General features: G+C 47.5%; 2 protein-coding genes across 2 annotated transcripts; both read right to left on the reverse strand.

Annotated features, from left to right (window-relative positions):
- Positions 1-1125: 1125 nt before the first annotated feature.
- Positions 1126-5787, reverse strand: LOC136487281 (serine/arginine-rich SC35-like splicing factor SCL30). Its single transcript, XM_066484422.1, has 8 exons — positions 5663-5787; positions 5077-5237; positions 4911-4988; positions 3257-3421; positions 3140-3180; positions 2717-2783; positions 2439-2615; positions 1126-1642 (listed from the first exon to the last, which is right to left on the reverse strand). Exons 2-8 carry the CDS (start codon positions 5223-5225, stop codon positions 1507-1509), a joined length of 813 nt encoding a protein of 270 aa, XP_066340519.1. The 5' UTR covers positions 5226-5237; positions 5663-5787; the 3' UTR covers positions 1126-1506.
- Positions 5788-7595: 1808 nt separating this feature from the next.
- LOC136485743 (xyloglucan O-acetyltransferase 2-like) lies at positions 7596-9454 on the reverse strand. Its single transcript, XM_066482589.1, has one exon. The coding sequence runs from the start codon at positions 9237-9239 to the stop codon at positions 7815-7817; it is 1425 nt and encodes a 474-aa protein (XP_066338686.1). The 5' UTR covers positions 9240-9454; the 3' UTR covers positions 7596-7814.
- Positions 9455-16346: the final 6892 nt, after the last annotated feature.

Consider the following 16346-nt stretch of genomic DNA (forward strand, 5'->3'; position numbering starts at 1 on the left):
GTCCATGTAGCCCCTTTAATATATGTGGTGTTTAGCCTAAAAAACTATGATCTTAATTAGACAAAAGGAAGCCTAGGAAGCAAGATCAAACTGTTTTGAACGTGAATCAGCAGCTCAGCTCGGGGCGCAGCCCCGTTCTGGATCCGCCCCTGCTGGCAAGTGAGGAAACAAAATGCTACTACATTAGGAGTACGTACGTATGTACTATACCAGCGTACTAGTACTACTACTAATTATAAAAAGCATTGTAAACGGTGCGAAATGCCGTGCCAACAAACCACTCGTGCTCTCATTCTAGGCAATGTCTCCTTAGATGCTTTCAGTTTTTTAGTGTTAAGACAGAGCGAGGCCAAAAGGTTTCACGAAAGTTCGCATGTCTTGTTGTGTCAGTGCAGGCGTGGGACGGCAAAAATAAAATATTCGAAAGCTCCCAAAGTTGTGTTAGTTTCTGAATCTCGATCCCTTTATTCCTGTGTCGAAGTTGGTATAATTTCCTTTTCTTTTGGAAAGGGAAAGACAGGAAAGAAAAGATTCACTACTAGTTTAAAAAACGTTTGCGAGGGCAGCGTGTCATATATTCGTCTTGTTCACGCAGATTTGCTCTCTTTTGTGCTTCAAAATAATTTTGCATGCGTCTCGAGGACCAATGGTCGTAGGAGTACTACTAGTAATATAGTCCCTATCCTCCTCCTGTGTACATAAAATCGTGTGAAAAAGAAGAACAGAAAAACGTGTGAAAAAAGAACACCAGGTGACACAAGAGAGGGATTGCCGAGTCAGTGAGTGGTGTTTAGCCGTTTACTGCTGCTTTGCCCCATCCCCATGACACCGTGAGTCGCTTGCTCCTCCCTTCCCTCACATGCCGTCAGCATGCGGCAGACCCGTCTATCGCCTACGCGTGGGATCAGGGGATGGGATGGGCACACCAGCTAAAAATGACTCGCCGGAACAGACCAATCACCCAATCGCAATCCATTTGTTCATCCTGCATTTCCTTTCTGCTGTGCAGTGCTGAAACAAACGGACCAGAGAACACATCACAGGCAGCTGCTACGCTCGCCTGAACACTTACCGCTTCCTTTGGCCAGGCCCAGCCCGTCCACACACACATACATCCACCCATGATGCAAAAATAGAATCCATTCTCAACTCTTAAAGTTTTGATAACATTGCACAACGATTCCAGTCATCATTCATTAACCTAAAACAGCAGCAATACATCCAGAACAAATACCACAAGTACCATACCACAGGAGAGTCTTCAATCCCTCAGACACATACAAAGACACCATACCAAACCGTCTCCACTCACCGACACGCCATCCATTTCCATCCATCCATTCACTCATTCCGAGCAACCAACCACCGGACATAGCCCACATACACGGGAAAATCAAAACAGAGCCTAGCAGCAGAGAGATAACAAGAGTCTGGCAAACTGCCCCAATCAGCACAGGGGGCCCAACTAATCTGTGCCCACACCCTTCAGTTCCATCGCCACATTCATCAGCCGCTGATAGCAGGTGACGCCGACCTCGACCTCGACCTCGACCCTGGAGGCGACATGGACGCTGGCCGGGGTGACCTGCGGCGACCGCGCCGAGGCTCCTCATCCTCCTCGCCTGCTGGGGACCTCTTCCTCCTGTCATCAACAAATAACAAGCGATGTTACTACTATTCAACAGAAACACCTATCTGAAGCAGCTAGTCCTGCTGTATACATATAATGAATTGTATATTTTACCATATAAAAAAACATCCAAAATGAATACACCAGATGAAGCTACTTATATCAAACAGCAACCATACAGTATGGACAAACAAGTGACTCGAGCCTACGTATCCTAGGCCCAAGATTCTAACTGGGAAACAAAAAGAGCCTTCTCCCTGCCATGATGCAGTTTGACTCTCAAGACAATGCAAAGAATGTGCCTGAATATACATGTAGATGTGCAAGTGTACAAGGGATTTCCACCATAATATTGCTCAGGAAAGGCATTTCATGTCAAGTAAGCTTTACACAATCATTCAAACAAATAAAGACGCTATTGCTCAAAGATATACCTCCCCCTGTTCCAAATTATAAGACATTTTAGTTTTTCTAGATGCATTGCTTTTACTATGTATTTAGACATAGTGTATATGTAAGTGCATAGTAAAAGCTATGTATCTAGAAAAGCCAAAACATATTACAATTTGGAATAGAGGAAGTACAAACTTAATGAAGGCCCCATTCCCTGATATCCTCCACAAAGGACCACTTCTCATTTCTTGCTCAAACAAATGTTCAATGTAATAACCCTAATGATGTTGCATGTTACAGATTGGGAAAAATATTGCTCAACAAAATAACCACTCAATAGGACGCACAACATTGCTACTTCAGAACATAACTAGATGGCATAGACATGCACCAACAGTGAAGGAACAGAACTTACTCATCATGACCGTTGTCTGTACCACGGCGATCATTTCTGTCATCAGGAGTATAGGATCTCCTCTTCTTATCCCTGTCATTTTCTTTAGGCTGTTTTGATGACCTTGGGTGCTCTTCCTTTGCCCTTGGTGGGGAAGCAGAGTAGTCATCATGCCTTTTTGGGGCAGGGGAGTATGACCTGTAGTATAAGGTAACATCATTTCAATGAAGGTTACTGCACTGGTACATCATGGTTGGTCCATTACTTATTCAAAGAGACTCAAGACACAGTAAACATACTGTGATCTACCACGGCCACGGGGGTGTGGTGAGCGGGAACGCGAGTATGAACGAGAACGAGACCGTCCTGCACATAAGGAAATGTAGCAACTTGTCAGTGCTCAAACAACTTCCGAAACCGTCAATTTTCAGTACACACTTTGCCACCAGCAGATGCAACCTTCAAACAGCCCAATATAAGATCCAAGGACAATGATACAACAGAATCGCATGAATCCCAATCACGAAACTAAAATGGACAACCCTCCCCCGCGCCCCCCCCCCCCCCCCCCCCCCCCCCCCCCCCAACTATCTTCCAGTTAATCAAACAGCAACAGTTGAACATGAGCAGGGTATTTTTTTATAAGATATTACGATGCATACTCAAGCATTCATCCATGCATCTCAAATAATAGGACTAACAAAGCAAATAACTTAGATTACCATGGCGATAAGGACGACGCCCTTCATGACCAGAATAACCTCTGCAGAGATACAACTCAAGTCATTTCAAATGAAACACAGATAGCGCTTCGAGAAAACCAGTGCTTATTGGCATACCTTGGCCCAGTTCGTCTACGCATGTCCTCGGGCCTTTTCCGTGTATCCGCAGCAAGTACAACAGTTATTTCACGCCCAGCAAACATCTGACGGTTCATGTGGTACTGCGCCTCAGAAGCATCATAAGCATCAACAAACTCCACAAATCCAAACCCCCTTGGTTCCCTGAATGATCACAAAAGCCTTCATAAGTAAAATTCACAAAGTATGGTACTGGTAAACAAGGAAGAGGGCACATAACAAACATAAATAGTATGTGCCTCACAAGTTACTACCAGGGATTCATATTATGGTGAATCATTTACAGTTCTCCATAGAGCACAGCTAACAACTTACAAACATGTTCATCAAATGGTAGCAAGCCTCAAAAAGTGGTTAGGAGCCCTTAGATCCAAAATTTCTTGTATACATCTTCATAAAGTGATTTGCTTCAAGTTCTTCGAGTTTGAAAAGTCATGAAAAGTGCTTGAGACCAACTTGTCTTCATTATATCTTCCCATGGAAGACACGGTAAAACCCGCTTCTCTTCAGGAAATTAACAAATCAAATCTTGTCTTGATAAAAGAACTTCATTCGCAATACTCTATCTCACCAAACAAATGAACGATTAGGACTGTTCAGGGCTTGTATTTACTTCAACCACAAATACAGTCCTGAGAATAATTTCAAGAGAGTAATTCGTACCAGAAGAAAGCATCATCATATAATGTAAATATATCCCATACACAAGAAATTAATTAGTGAAGTTCAACAGATGGTTGTATTACTAGCCTTACTCCATTGTTTCGCCTTAAGTTATCCTATGATGTTTTAATATTATGCATAAAGTGCATATAAGAAAGAGAAAGGGAATGGTAATGGTTGAGTTCTTTTTATTCAACTTTGCTAAGCCACGACAATCAGTCCATTTTTGGAATGGAGCCTCAGGATGTATATATGTCAACCGTGAGCCTGTGACAGTCTGTACACCTCCAGCAAAGCGTACAGCCCAAGCAAAGCTTTCAGTTGCATGCAAACATTTAGCAATCATAATTTCGACGCCTTGGTCAAAATATAACATCGAAAAATGGTTGCTCCTAAAAAGCAGCAGAAGATAAGGACCCCAAGCATATTTGTAGAATCCCAAATGGACATGTTTGTATATATATCAACACATGGAATGCACAAACGCACTTGTAGTGCGATGGCGTGTGCTCCCTGTGGTTGACCCAGCCGGCCAGGGTTCGATCCCTGGCCTCGCACCTTATTCGTGGGAGTCCCTCACCCTGGTGAGGTTCAAAAACAAACATGGAATGCAAATGTAACGGGTACAAATGTTATATCAAAAGGGAAACTCCAGCGACGCGTTACAACCCAACCAAAGTGTTCAGTTTCATGCAGACAAATGCTTTGCTCCTAAAAGACAGTAGAAATTAAAGTACCAAGCACATCTGAACCAAAACCACCAATGGTTGGACATGTTTATATATCCAATCGTGGCATGTAAATGTAACGGCTAGAAATGGATGTCAACGGACACAACCATTTATTAGCCTCCCAGTGTAATAGTCTCTTGGCAGGTAAGGACATGCTTATATATCCAATCATGGCATGCAAATGTAACGACTAGAAACGGATGTCAACGGACACGCCTAGTTGCCACATTAACACTTACCCAGTGTGATAGTCTCTTGGCAGGTAAACATCCCGAACAGGGCCGAACCGTTCGAAAGGGACACGGAGTTCCTCAGGCCTGCAAAGTTGGTTGGAAATGTGAGGAGCAATTTAACCGCCAGCGCAAGAAACAATGGGGAAGGGTGCCCAGGTCAGAGTTTGTATACCTGCATCTCAATGGAATGTTGCGGACCAGGAGGCTGACAGAGCCATGGTCACCACGGCCACCGCCGTATCCTCTCCTCGGAGGCGGGCTCCTTCCCCTGCCGCCGTATCCTCTCCTCGGGGGGCTGTACGCGGGGCTGTACCTCCCCATTCCTCCCGGTACCTGCACATTGGGAGTCCATTGCCGTGCTTAGGGGAGGGAAGCTAGTAAATCCAATACGGTGCGCATCTGCGCATCGCCGTGTAATCAAAGAAATCAAATAATGGATGCGCCCGCGCACAATTTAGGCTTTGGATTAGCTTACACCTTACAGACAGGACGCGTGCGTTTGAGCGGAAATCGAACCAATCCCCGCGCACGCCATGCTAAACGGATAGATCTACGCGACCTCTCGAGAACTAGGACGGATTAATGGAAGCTAACGTGAAGAACGGTGTTCGGACACATTCGAATCAGGGAGCCCCCTACCCTAGGTCACGTTGCGATTTTTTCTGTTCTTGTTCCTAAGCGCGAGTTCGTTCCCACAGCGAAGAGCGCGAGCGGCGCTGGAAGAGAGGAGAGAGGGAGGGAAGGGGGAGGGGGCTTACCGCTGGTGAGCCGGCGCCGGCGCCGCCGCTGCTGCCTCAGCCGAGGATGCGGAATTAGGGCAAACGAGGAGAAGATGAGGGGGAGGAGACTCGTGTGGAGAATATACCAAGTGTGTAGGATTTTATGTGGGCCGCCAAGACGGATTCTAATTTTCTACATGGGCGTCTTGGGCCTTAGTAAATTAGGCCCCCACAACCATGACTCTTTCCGCGTATGGGCTGCTATCACAGTGTTTTTCTTTTTCAGCCGTACTCCCTCCATCCATTATATTTTTTGAGATGTCATACGGTATCAATCTTGATCAAATATATATATAAGAAAATATTAATATTTAAAATACATAATTACTATCAATAGATGACTAAATATATTTTCATAATAAACTTTTTTGGAATACAAATATTGCTAATATTTTATATAAATAAATTTAAGAAATTTTGACCAGCATGAATGACATTCTTTTTAGAACGAAGGGAGTACACAAATCGAATAAATTGTAGATGCTCTACCCATTATCCAAGATTGATATCGCAGCGATTGGATGTGCTCGACATAGATTGTAGAATCTGCTCACCATAGTGGTGGAGTCATGGATTTTAGGGTTAGGTCAGCAAGACTCTAGCTTCTCCTAGAAGGGCTTCGGCTCTTTTTTTTTGGAGCAGCTGCTCAGGTGGAGCTAAAGCCATTTTAAAAAACATTTGGCAAAAACGGTTTCAGTGGTAGTTTTGTAATAATTTATATTGGACTTGTGAGGAGGAGGCACTTTTCTGGCTCTGGCTCCTCCAAGCTTCTCACAAGGAGCCGTTTTTTACATGGTAGTTTGGCAGAGCTCCTTAAAGATGCGAGAAGTCGGAGCCAAAGCCGTGCCAAGAGGGGTCTCAGAGAGCAATACCCCATGCTAGTAGCGACTCTTCAGGTTATGAAATTGCTCAAGAATAGTAGCTTCGTCAAGTGAATTGAATAGTTTCGGACAAATCATCGGCAATCTTATTATACGATTTAGACTTGATAATTTTCATAGTTGAGAAAGCTCTTTCAGTAATTATATTGTCAGTCATACCAGCGCTAACAATGCCAATTCCATAACCTTGTACACCAATGGAAGAACCTAATGTTTTTTTAGTTTGAACTATTTTTTGGGACAAACTTGCAGCATATATACAAGTAGAAAAGGTAGCATGCCTCCTCACACGAAGAATATGTGTCTCAAGTTGTCCTCTTATGATTGCACCATCATTATATGAGAAATCCTCTCATAGACTTCAACAAGTCGAGCAAGATTGTTGACATCAAAACTAGAGAAAAGGTTCTTTGTATCAAGAGAATAGAACCACATCCATTGCTCTATCATCGCTTCACTAAACTCTCTCCCCTAAAGCCTTGAGCTATATATATAGCGTGGCTAACATGTTGCCCTAGGCCCTCACGGCTAGCCACACCCCTGGTTGCGGTGAGCCCCATTGGCCATGCGAGCCACTAGCCACGCCAACCTCATATGTATCACCCTTAGCTCCCTGTCGTTCCTCCCAAGCCACATTGTCCCCGATCCGTGAGTTCACAGGAGAAAAGAGAAAGGAGGTAGGATAGAGAGGGAGCTTAGGGGGGAGAGACGAGAAGGAGGGAAATGGAGCTAACATAGGGGGCTGCATATGTTAGCATGCCACATCGGCACACGAGCTAGAGTCAGACCCATTCTAACATTGGTTATGAGACGACCCAAATATAGATCAATTAAGAACCTAATTGGCAATTTGCGATCAAGTTTAGAGACTGAGATGACACAATTCAACAATTTGAAGGACCTAAACGATTGACTTGTAAGTTTAGAGACCAGGATAATAAGTTTGAGGACCTAAAAAACGATTAGCGAGTTTAGAAACCGGAATGATACGACTGGATAAGTTGGGAACCGTCGGTGCATGCTATACAAAATGTCGAAGGATCAAAGATGCTTTTCAAGAATTTAGAAGTGGTTTACATTACGGTTAAAATTAAAAACAAAACTTTTCCACATAAAGCAAATGTTTCACAAACTTGCAGCTCGGATACATACAGTCAACATCGATCGGTTTTCTCATGCAGATCGTGGACGATACGAACGAAGTGAAGACATGCAAGAGCTAGCAAATCTAGATCAATCGAGCGTTTCAGCTAACGGAGGATGGTCTGGAGCAGTATCTGGTTAAACGTGTCCACCGGCCCAGGCATGCACCAGTGCAAGCAGTCGTGCTGCACCCGGCCGCCCGTGTTGCCGGCGGCGAACGGGTTCTTGCGCATGTACGGCCCCGGGTGGCCGTCCGGCCGCAGGTTGGCCAGCGCCGTCACGTCGACCGCCGCAAACCGCATGGTACTGGACGAGGACGACGACGACGCTTCCTCCACCTCTTCCACGACGATCTTCCTCATCTCTGTTTCGGTGTACCCCAGCTCCCTGTCGGCCTTCTTCTTGCACGGCGCGCCCTCGTTCCACTGCCCCTCGAAGTGCGACGGCGAGAACGTGGTCATCGCCACCAGCTTCACGCCGTCGGTGTGCTGCTCGTGATGCCGGCGGGCGGCCTCGGCGAGCGTCCGTCCGACGGCGTCCCTGAACGCGCGGAAGAAGCTGATCTCGGCGACGGCGGTGTGGTTGAACTCCGCCGCGTCACAGCCGTGGCAGCCGACGACCTTGCCGCCCTCGTGGTAGACGCTAGGGATCCGGAACCAGTGGCCCGCGGACATCACGACGGCGTCGATGCCGGCGAGCTCCGACATCCAGCGCTCGTCGAACGCGTCCAGGAACACCTGGTTGTAGCGCACGCCGTCGCGCTCCGACTTCTCGACGCCGCTGAGCAGGAACGGCGACCAGAAGATGGAGACGGTGGCGTTGTGGTCGCGGAACACCCAGCGCCGGAACCTGCCGTCGGCGCTGCGGTGCACGAGCTCCGGTGGGGACGCTGACGAGAGCAGGCACACGAGCGACTCCGCCTGGTTGCGCGCCAGCGAGTCGCCCACGAAGGCCATGTGCCGGTTGCGGAGCCAGCGGAGGAAGGCGGCCGCGGAGAAGTCCGGCAGGTCGCACGCCCGCGGCTGCCACCGCCAGTAGACGTAGCCCGTGTCCGCACGCCCGTTCGCTGTGCAGCTCCGGCCGTCGTCCTTGATGGCGCCGCAGGTCGTACCGTTGTAGAGCGGTGGGCGTGCGTCCGGCACCCACTCGCCGTCGGAGTAGTCACACGGCGGCGGCGGTGCAGCAGTCGTACCGACGATCGGCAATGTTTCATCGTCGTTGTCAGTTGCGGCTTGTCCTTGGTAAGGAGGAGGTGGAGATATCGTCGATAGCGGCGGCGCCGGCGGCAGCTCCGGATCCTGCTGCTGTATCGACGGCGGCCTCTCCGGCAGTGATGATGGCTTGGTGGTGGTAGATGATGATGCCGCAGCAGGCGGAGCTGCTGGGTCGACGAAGAGGTAGAGGAGCACGACGGCGATGAGCGCGTAGACGGCGTAGGTGACGAACTTCTTCTTGGGAAGCGAGAAGTTATGCTGCTTGTCGTTGTGGTGGAGGTGGTGCTGGTACGTCTTGAGGAAGTTGGTGGCCATCATGGCTATCTCCCAGTTGTTCAGATGTGGTGGCGGTGCTGCTGCTGCCTGTTTGTTGTTCAGGGCTTCAGGGTGAGGGTAAGGAAACCATGCATGGGCAACTGCATGCACGCATGGTGTTTGCAGCGGGTACCAAGAAGAAGAAGAGGAGGGGAAAATGGCGGTAGGTTGGACAATATTTTATGCTGAAGTGCGGATTTGGGTGTAACCGTGCAAGACTACTGCAAATTATAAAAGGCATTATATTATTGGGTTTCGCCATCAGCAGACGTGCCAACGACACTTTATGTGTTGGCAAGAAAAAATTGTATCGAATCGGAGGTAGGTTATGATTTTGCAGCTATACCTACCTACAATTTGTTACGCTAGACGTTTCTTTGTTAGGATGCAACGAAAAAAAGCTAGGTAGCTGTCATATAAAGGACCCTGACTGCTGACTGCTGCCGGTACTACTGCTGGTGCCATGTCACCACTCTGTACTACACTCCCTCTGTTCCGTCTTTCTATACATGTGACGTTTGTTACCAAGAGGCCATCCGCCATGAGGTCATATATAATGTAGGTTCGTTTTCACCAGTAGCTAAGCAGCTAGCTAGCTTTGTGTGTAAAATCTGTTAAATGGTTCCCAAGATCACTATATATGCATGTACTACACTGTGTGCTTTCAATGAATGTTCTTGTTTACCAAACAACAAATGAGCTCCATTTTACATAGCATATATAGGGGAATTCTCTACTACCGGAAAACAGGGTTTACTCAGCTTAGCCTGGGCATTCCGTTCTTCGGTTCGGTTTCGATTCGGTTCCTCGATTACATAAGAAGTCGGTTCCTCGGTTACCTAAGAAATTCGGTTCCTGAGAAACTGGAACCAATCGGTTCTCAAAAAACATTGCAACCGACCAATTTGGTTTTCGGTTCTTTCAGTTCGGTTTCGGTTCCCAACCGAAGCAACCGAATCTTTGCAGCAGGCCACCATGCGATGCGCTGCCGCGAGCGCCAGGACTTTGCGTGATGTGCTGCTGCCGAGTGCCCTTGCCGGCTTGCCGTTACCGAACGCCTCACCTCCGCATGACGCGCTGCCGTGGCTAGCCTCCGTGGAGCCACGACTATGCTGCCGCACCTCGCCGGTCTCAGGTGCAGCGGCGAAGTGGAGCGCAGTCGCACTGTGGTCGTGCTCCTCGTAGAAGGAGCATGGACGGGGCTAGGAGGGGAGCGGGAGGAGGGCGTGCGGTGAGCAAGGGCGGGCGGTAGGCGGGCGCGCGCCTGGAGCTGGCATCGTCGGCTAGCTGGTGGCTACCGGTGCTTGGTGCGTCGGGCCGCTGGGGCGCGGTGCGGGGTGAGGCTCTGGGAGCTTAGGAAGCGGTCACTTGGACTCGGTTCGGTTCTTCTGTTTCGGTTAATTATACCCAGGGCTACACACAACAGAGCACTATGTACTCAGTCCCAGCAGAAAATAATTAAAGCAGTGTGTGTAGTAGTTAATTAAGTGCACTTAATAAACCTAGTACGACACTGAATAATCAGCTAAACAATTATTGATGAATAGTGAAACCAGTCATGGGTCACATTCACCAAGACAGAAGCAAGCACAAGAGCCTTATCCGTCGAGTGGCACATCCATGTGGCTTAGCTTCAAAGGAACAAATAACGTTCAACAATGTTGTTTACCTACCTTCAAATTTTGAAATACCTACCTTCAAAAGCATCTCATTAACCAACGTGACAGCAGCCGCCACAAATTAAACTAGCTTCTTAGACCACACGAATGATTCAATCTTAGTCTTCCATTACATATGCAATGCTTTAGTTTCCATATATATGGTCCGGGGTTGTTTTCTTTTTTTTTCTTTTTTAAGGTTGTTATTAGATCCATATGATAGTTATATTGCATGTAATTGTTATGTCAACTTCTATCAGAACAAGGAAAAACATTGAGATGTCTCTTACGGTCCGTTTGGATGTAGATATTGGATGGCTGGCATTGAATTGGGTACCAATACCAAATCAACCTAGTATTGGAAATGAGCTACAATACCAAATAAGATGTTTGGATGTAGATGAAATTGCTATTTGGAATCAAGGACATGGCAAATACCAAATAAATGTTTGGATGTACATATCTCGTCGAATTGAATCGACTCGCCTTCTTCCCCACCGACGATGTCCTCGGACGCGGCGCGCTGCCCCGGAGATGCAAGACCCGGCTCTCTGGTGACAGAGAGGAAGAAGGGACTTGAGGAAGAAGGGGATCCTAGATCCCTGGCTGCAGACCGCCGGTGGTGGGGATCCGGGCACCTCAGTGGTGGCCTCGAGGAAGAACCGCTCGGCCTCCTAGATCCATTGTCGAGCTTGGGAAGGAGAGGATCCCACACCTCACCGGACATGGGGAAGGAGAGGACGGCGAGCTTGACCGGTGGGGGAGGGGTCAGGTGAAAGGTCCTTGTGTGATTTTGGTAATTAAGTATCAACCTATGTGGACTAATTGTGTTTATGTGAGATACATAGGTGATTAGTCCATAGGTACATGTGTATGAGCAACATATGCCATGAAGGTAGAAATGGCTCGGAGATGTTGCAAAGCTCACACATGTGATGATGAAGGAGCTCATTGAACATGAGACATGACATTGAGTCATGTGATCAAGGTGGAGAAGATCAAGACAAGACTTGGCTTGATAGACCGGTTGCAAGCGTGAAGGGTAAGTTGGAGGCTTTGAAGCGATGGACCACGTGGCGGTGAAGCTTAAGCAAGACCTGGCGCCGATGGACGAAGGCAACGGTGAAAAGCAAGTAAAGTCAAGATCGATGAACCAATACGGTCACGTGATGATATGAAGTGGATCATATCATTTGGTGATTGGTTGGTGCATGTGTTGCATCAATATTGGAGGAGAAGGAATAGAATGCGTAAGGCAAAGGTATAACCTAGGGTATTTCATTTCATCGGTCATAGGTGTGTAGAGAAGTTTATGACCGGATTTAGGATAGATGGCCGTACTATCAAGAGGGGCAAACTTGTTTGCATATCGGTCATCTAGTGCCACTCGAGTGATCTAACTTTGCATCGTCGCTAGGATCGAGTGGCGTGGCAAGTTGAGTGGCTAATCCTTTGAAAAATGTTTGTGAAAAGCTAACACACATATACATGGTGGTGTACACTTGGTGATGTTGGCACATTTATAAAGGAGAAGAAGTTGGAGTTGATGTGGATCAACTCAGTAAAGAAAAGGGTTCGAAACTTCACCGGCAGAGTGTCCGCCCGTCGAGTGCGGACAGTCCGACGGTGCCACCGGCGCCTTGTACAGAAAAGACAGGGTTTCACTGAGTGCACCGGACGCTGGGGTCCTGCGTCCGGTCAGTGGCAGCAATGAAGGCGCAGGCGTCGGTCTTCGACCGAACGCTGGGTGGGTGCGTCTGGTCTCGCTGACGTGGTGGCACAGAGAAGAGGAGAAAGGACCGGACGCTGATGCTGCATCCGATCCTGACCGACCGGATGTGTCTGGTCGTAGTTTGAGCAGCTCTAGGAGCTTACTGGAAGTGATCGGACGCTGGAGTCCTACGTCCGGTCGTGATCAAACTAACGCGTCCGGTCGTGAATGGAACCTCTCTGGAAACGACTGGACTCGTTAGAGGTGCGTCTGGTCTTGGCTGTTGAGATAAAGCGACTGAGGTTGAATGGAGGCGACACGTGGCGTGCATCCATTGACTGGACGCTGGCAGGGTGCGTCCGGTCGATCTGACCGGAGCGTCCGATCACCCCGATCTGTGCCCAATGAAGGGGTACAACGACTCTATTTTCGTGGGGGCTATAAATAGAAGGGGTCTCGGCCTTGGGCTGGTTGCTGAGCACACTAGAGCCTTGGTGGCTTATGTGGTAGTGCTTGGGAGCCCTCTAACTCACTTGAGCTTGATAGTATTCATCCGATCGAGTGAGTGAGCGATTCTAGTACGATTGCATCGTGAGGTTGCATCGAGTGGCACTAGGTGATCGAGATGCAAGCCAGTGATGCTTGTTACTCTTGTAGGTTGCCACCTCCTAGATGGTTTGGTGGTGGTCTCCATCGAAGCCCGCAAGAAGCTTGTGCGGTGCTTCGAAGAAGAGCTTTGTGAGGGGCATTGTGCCACTAGTAGAGAACCTAGCTGTAGTCCCGGTTCTCAACCCCCTTTAATCCCGGTTTTGGAACCGGGACTATGCAATCGAGAAAGGTCTTGATTTTTAGTCCGGGTTCCTCCAACCGGGAGTAGAGGTGTTTATTGGGTAAAAAATGTTGCAGCTGTGGAGATTCGAACCTACGACCTCCCACTTCAGCTCTTGCACGCGTTACCATCTCACCTACCACCGCACATCTAACTTAGATAAGATATGCTTTCCTTTTAAATTCAGTTTGGAGACACCTTTAGTCCGAGTTTGAGACATAAACCGAGACTAAAGATACCTTTAGTCTAGGTTCGTGTCTCAAACCGGGACTAAAAGTCACACTTTTAGTCCGGGTTCATGTCTCAAACCGGGACTAAAGATTCTCGCACTGACGTGCCTCTGACACACATCGGTAACCGTTGGGCAGGGACCTTTAGTCCCGGTTGGAGCTACCAACCGGGACTAAAGGTTTCTCTAGTCCCGGGCACGAAAAATACCGGGACTAAAGCCAAATTTCAAAGTGGATCAAAAGTCGTTTCTCTACTAGTGTGCTCGCCCTGCGGGAGCCACAAAGAGCAACTCTAGTTGAGCATGTCATTGAGCTACCCTCACTTTCGGGGTAGGTTCTTGCGGTGCCCGATGTGCGACTTGGCGGGTGATGCCAATTAGCTGCCGAACCACCAAGTGAACGGTCGACACAACGGGGACTAGCGTGTTGGCAAGCACGTGAACCTCGGGAAAAAAATCATTGTGTCATCCTTGTATTCCCATTGATTTGCATCCTCGTTACACAAACTTGTAATTACTTTCATATACATTGTGCTTGTGTAGTTGCTTTTGTAATTAGTTAGCTTGTGTAGCTTGCTAGTTACCTTCTAGCTTGTGTAGCATAGAAGTAGCTCCCTTACGTGGCTAATTTGGTTTGTGTAACCTTGTTAGTCACATTGCTTAGTTTGTGTAGCTAAGTATTTGCGCTCTCTAATTTGGCATTGGTTGCCTTATTATTGAGCATTACTAGTGAGCTTAGGTGGCTTTGTGCTTTTGCTTACTAGCATGTGTAGGAGCTCCCTTGTTGCTTGAAGTACTAGTGGCATAGGTTTGTGTGACCTTGCTTCTAGACTTAGATAGGTGAGCTCTAGCTAGCCCGGCACCTTTGTTTCCTAATTAGGATATCTATAAGGTGCTTGTGAACTTCAATAGAGGAGGTGTAGTCTTGGCTTGACCGATTGTATTAATTCCTCATTTGTTTCGGTTAGCCGGCTCAATTAAATTTAGAAATGACTATTCACCCCCCTCTAGTCGCCATCTCGACCTTACATTGGGGCGGCGAGGGCGCTCGACGGGGGAGACGTCGGGCCGGTGAGCCGACAAGGGAGGGGTCGGGGCAGCGAGGGCGCCCGGCGAGGGAACGTCGGGCCGGCGAGGTTGACCGGCGGGGGCGCGAGAGGGAAATGTCGGAGCCACGAGAGGGAAGCGTCGGGGCGGCGTCGGGGACTTGGGCAGGGAACCACTCGGCCCAATCCCACCCAATACAAAGCCTTACCCCTCTGTATTGGGAGAGGTCACTCCTAGTTCTAGTCCAATACCAAGGCATTGGGGTTGCAATTCTAAATCTCAATGCCATGGACATCCAAACACTAGAATTCGGGAAACATGATTCCAATTCCCAATTTCAGGCTCCAATATCTACATCCAAATGGGGTATTAGGGCCATTCGTTTTGAATTAAAGTATTATTTAATAGATTTGCATATATAGTAAATGAGAAAGATCTGAAGGTGATATAACCTTAATTTACTGTTCAAAATAAATGACAGCATGAACTCCAAACTCTTAGAAAACAAATATTTTGCAATCTGTAAACGTACATCAATGTAAAGAAGTATTATATTGGAAATGACTACAGGAAGAAGCGCTCTAAGAAGTTGTATAAATGAAGGAAAAACACTGTCAAAATAGGTTGGTTTGACTCAATTTAAGTGTTGTAGTACAAATGGGAGCTGCAGGGAGAAGCGTACCAAGAAAAAGCTAAAAATGCCATTGGGTTTCTAGTTTTGGTAGGATCCACCTCTCAAATCCGAACCTTCTCATCATGGAGTGCCCCTCATAGAGGCCTCCCATCTGAGGTCGCGCCGCGTTAGGGCACCATCGCCAAGGCAAGCTGCCGAGAGAGGAAGGGAGGGAGGGAGAGAGAGAAGCATCGGAGACCGCATCGCGAGAAGCACTGCCACCGAGGTATGTTGCTGGGAGAGAGAGAGAGAGAGAGAGAGAGAGAGAGAGAGAGAGAGAGAGAGAGAGAGAGAGAGAGAGAGAGAGAGAGGGAGGGAGTAGAGAGCGTAGAGAGAGATGAGAGAGGGCACATATTTGAGAGGGTGTGGACTTAACCGTTTTGAGGTGTTGGACTTGATGCCTTATTAACTATATTCGATTTTATATATTTTCTGGTTCAGGACCAGGTCATTGCCAGTTTGAGTAACACTGCTGGGTTATACTATCAATCGGCACTCTGCAATTCTGATTATTTATTACTGTCGGTTGATTTTAAAATCCGGCAATGATAATATTTTTGCTTTCAAACTGACCGTGATATCCCTATCCCTGTCAGTTTTAAAACTTTGGCAGTGATGGTCCAACAGTGATTGCTTATTTTGTAGTAGTGAATTCTCCATCATACATTTGAAAACGTAGGAAGCGTTCTCACATCCATTGGAGGCCACATCTTTAGGGATGTTTGGCAAAGCTTCTTGTGGCTTAAAATCAAAAGTGAACAACCCCTAATATAGGGTTGAGAAGAGCCCTCACCGATTACCATAGCTTACAATATGTAGCAACAAACCCTAGATAATTCAGCCATGTACAACAACTATATCACAATTTATTACAACAATACTTATCTACAAAACTAACTACATGGCGGCCAAACTAACCATGAACTTGTGCTTGTTTTACAAGGAACTCTAGCATCCTTAGCT

This window comes from Miscanthus floridulus, chromosome 10 (genome assembly GCF_019320115.1).
Source record: "Miscanthus floridulus cultivar M001 chromosome 10, ASM1932011v1, whole genome shotgun sequence".
Classification (NCBI taxonomy): Eukaryota; Viridiplantae; Streptophyta; class Magnoliopsida; order Poales; family Poaceae; genus Miscanthus; species Miscanthus floridulus.

What these genes read in the sequence shown, in the direction of transcription:
- LOC136487281 (XM_066484422.1), bottom strand. Translation starts at nt 5,225, where the DNA reads ATGGGGAGGTACAGCCCCGCGTACAGCCCCCCGAGGAGAGGATACGGC. An exon ending in AACATTCCATTGAGATGCAG is followed by an intron (nt 4,989 to 5,076) that starts GTATACAAACTC and finishes CCAACTTTGCAG; the next exon opens with GCCTGAGGAACTCCGTGTCC. An exon ending in CGTGGCCGTGGTAGATCACA is followed by an intron (nt 2,616 to 2,716) that starts GTATGTTTACTG and finishes CTTATACTACAG; the next exon opens with GTCATACTCCCCTGCCCCAA.
- LOC136485743 (XM_066482589.1), bottom strand. Translation starts at nt 9,239, where the DNA reads ATGATGGCCACCAACTTCCTCAAGACGTACCAGCACCACCTCCACCAC.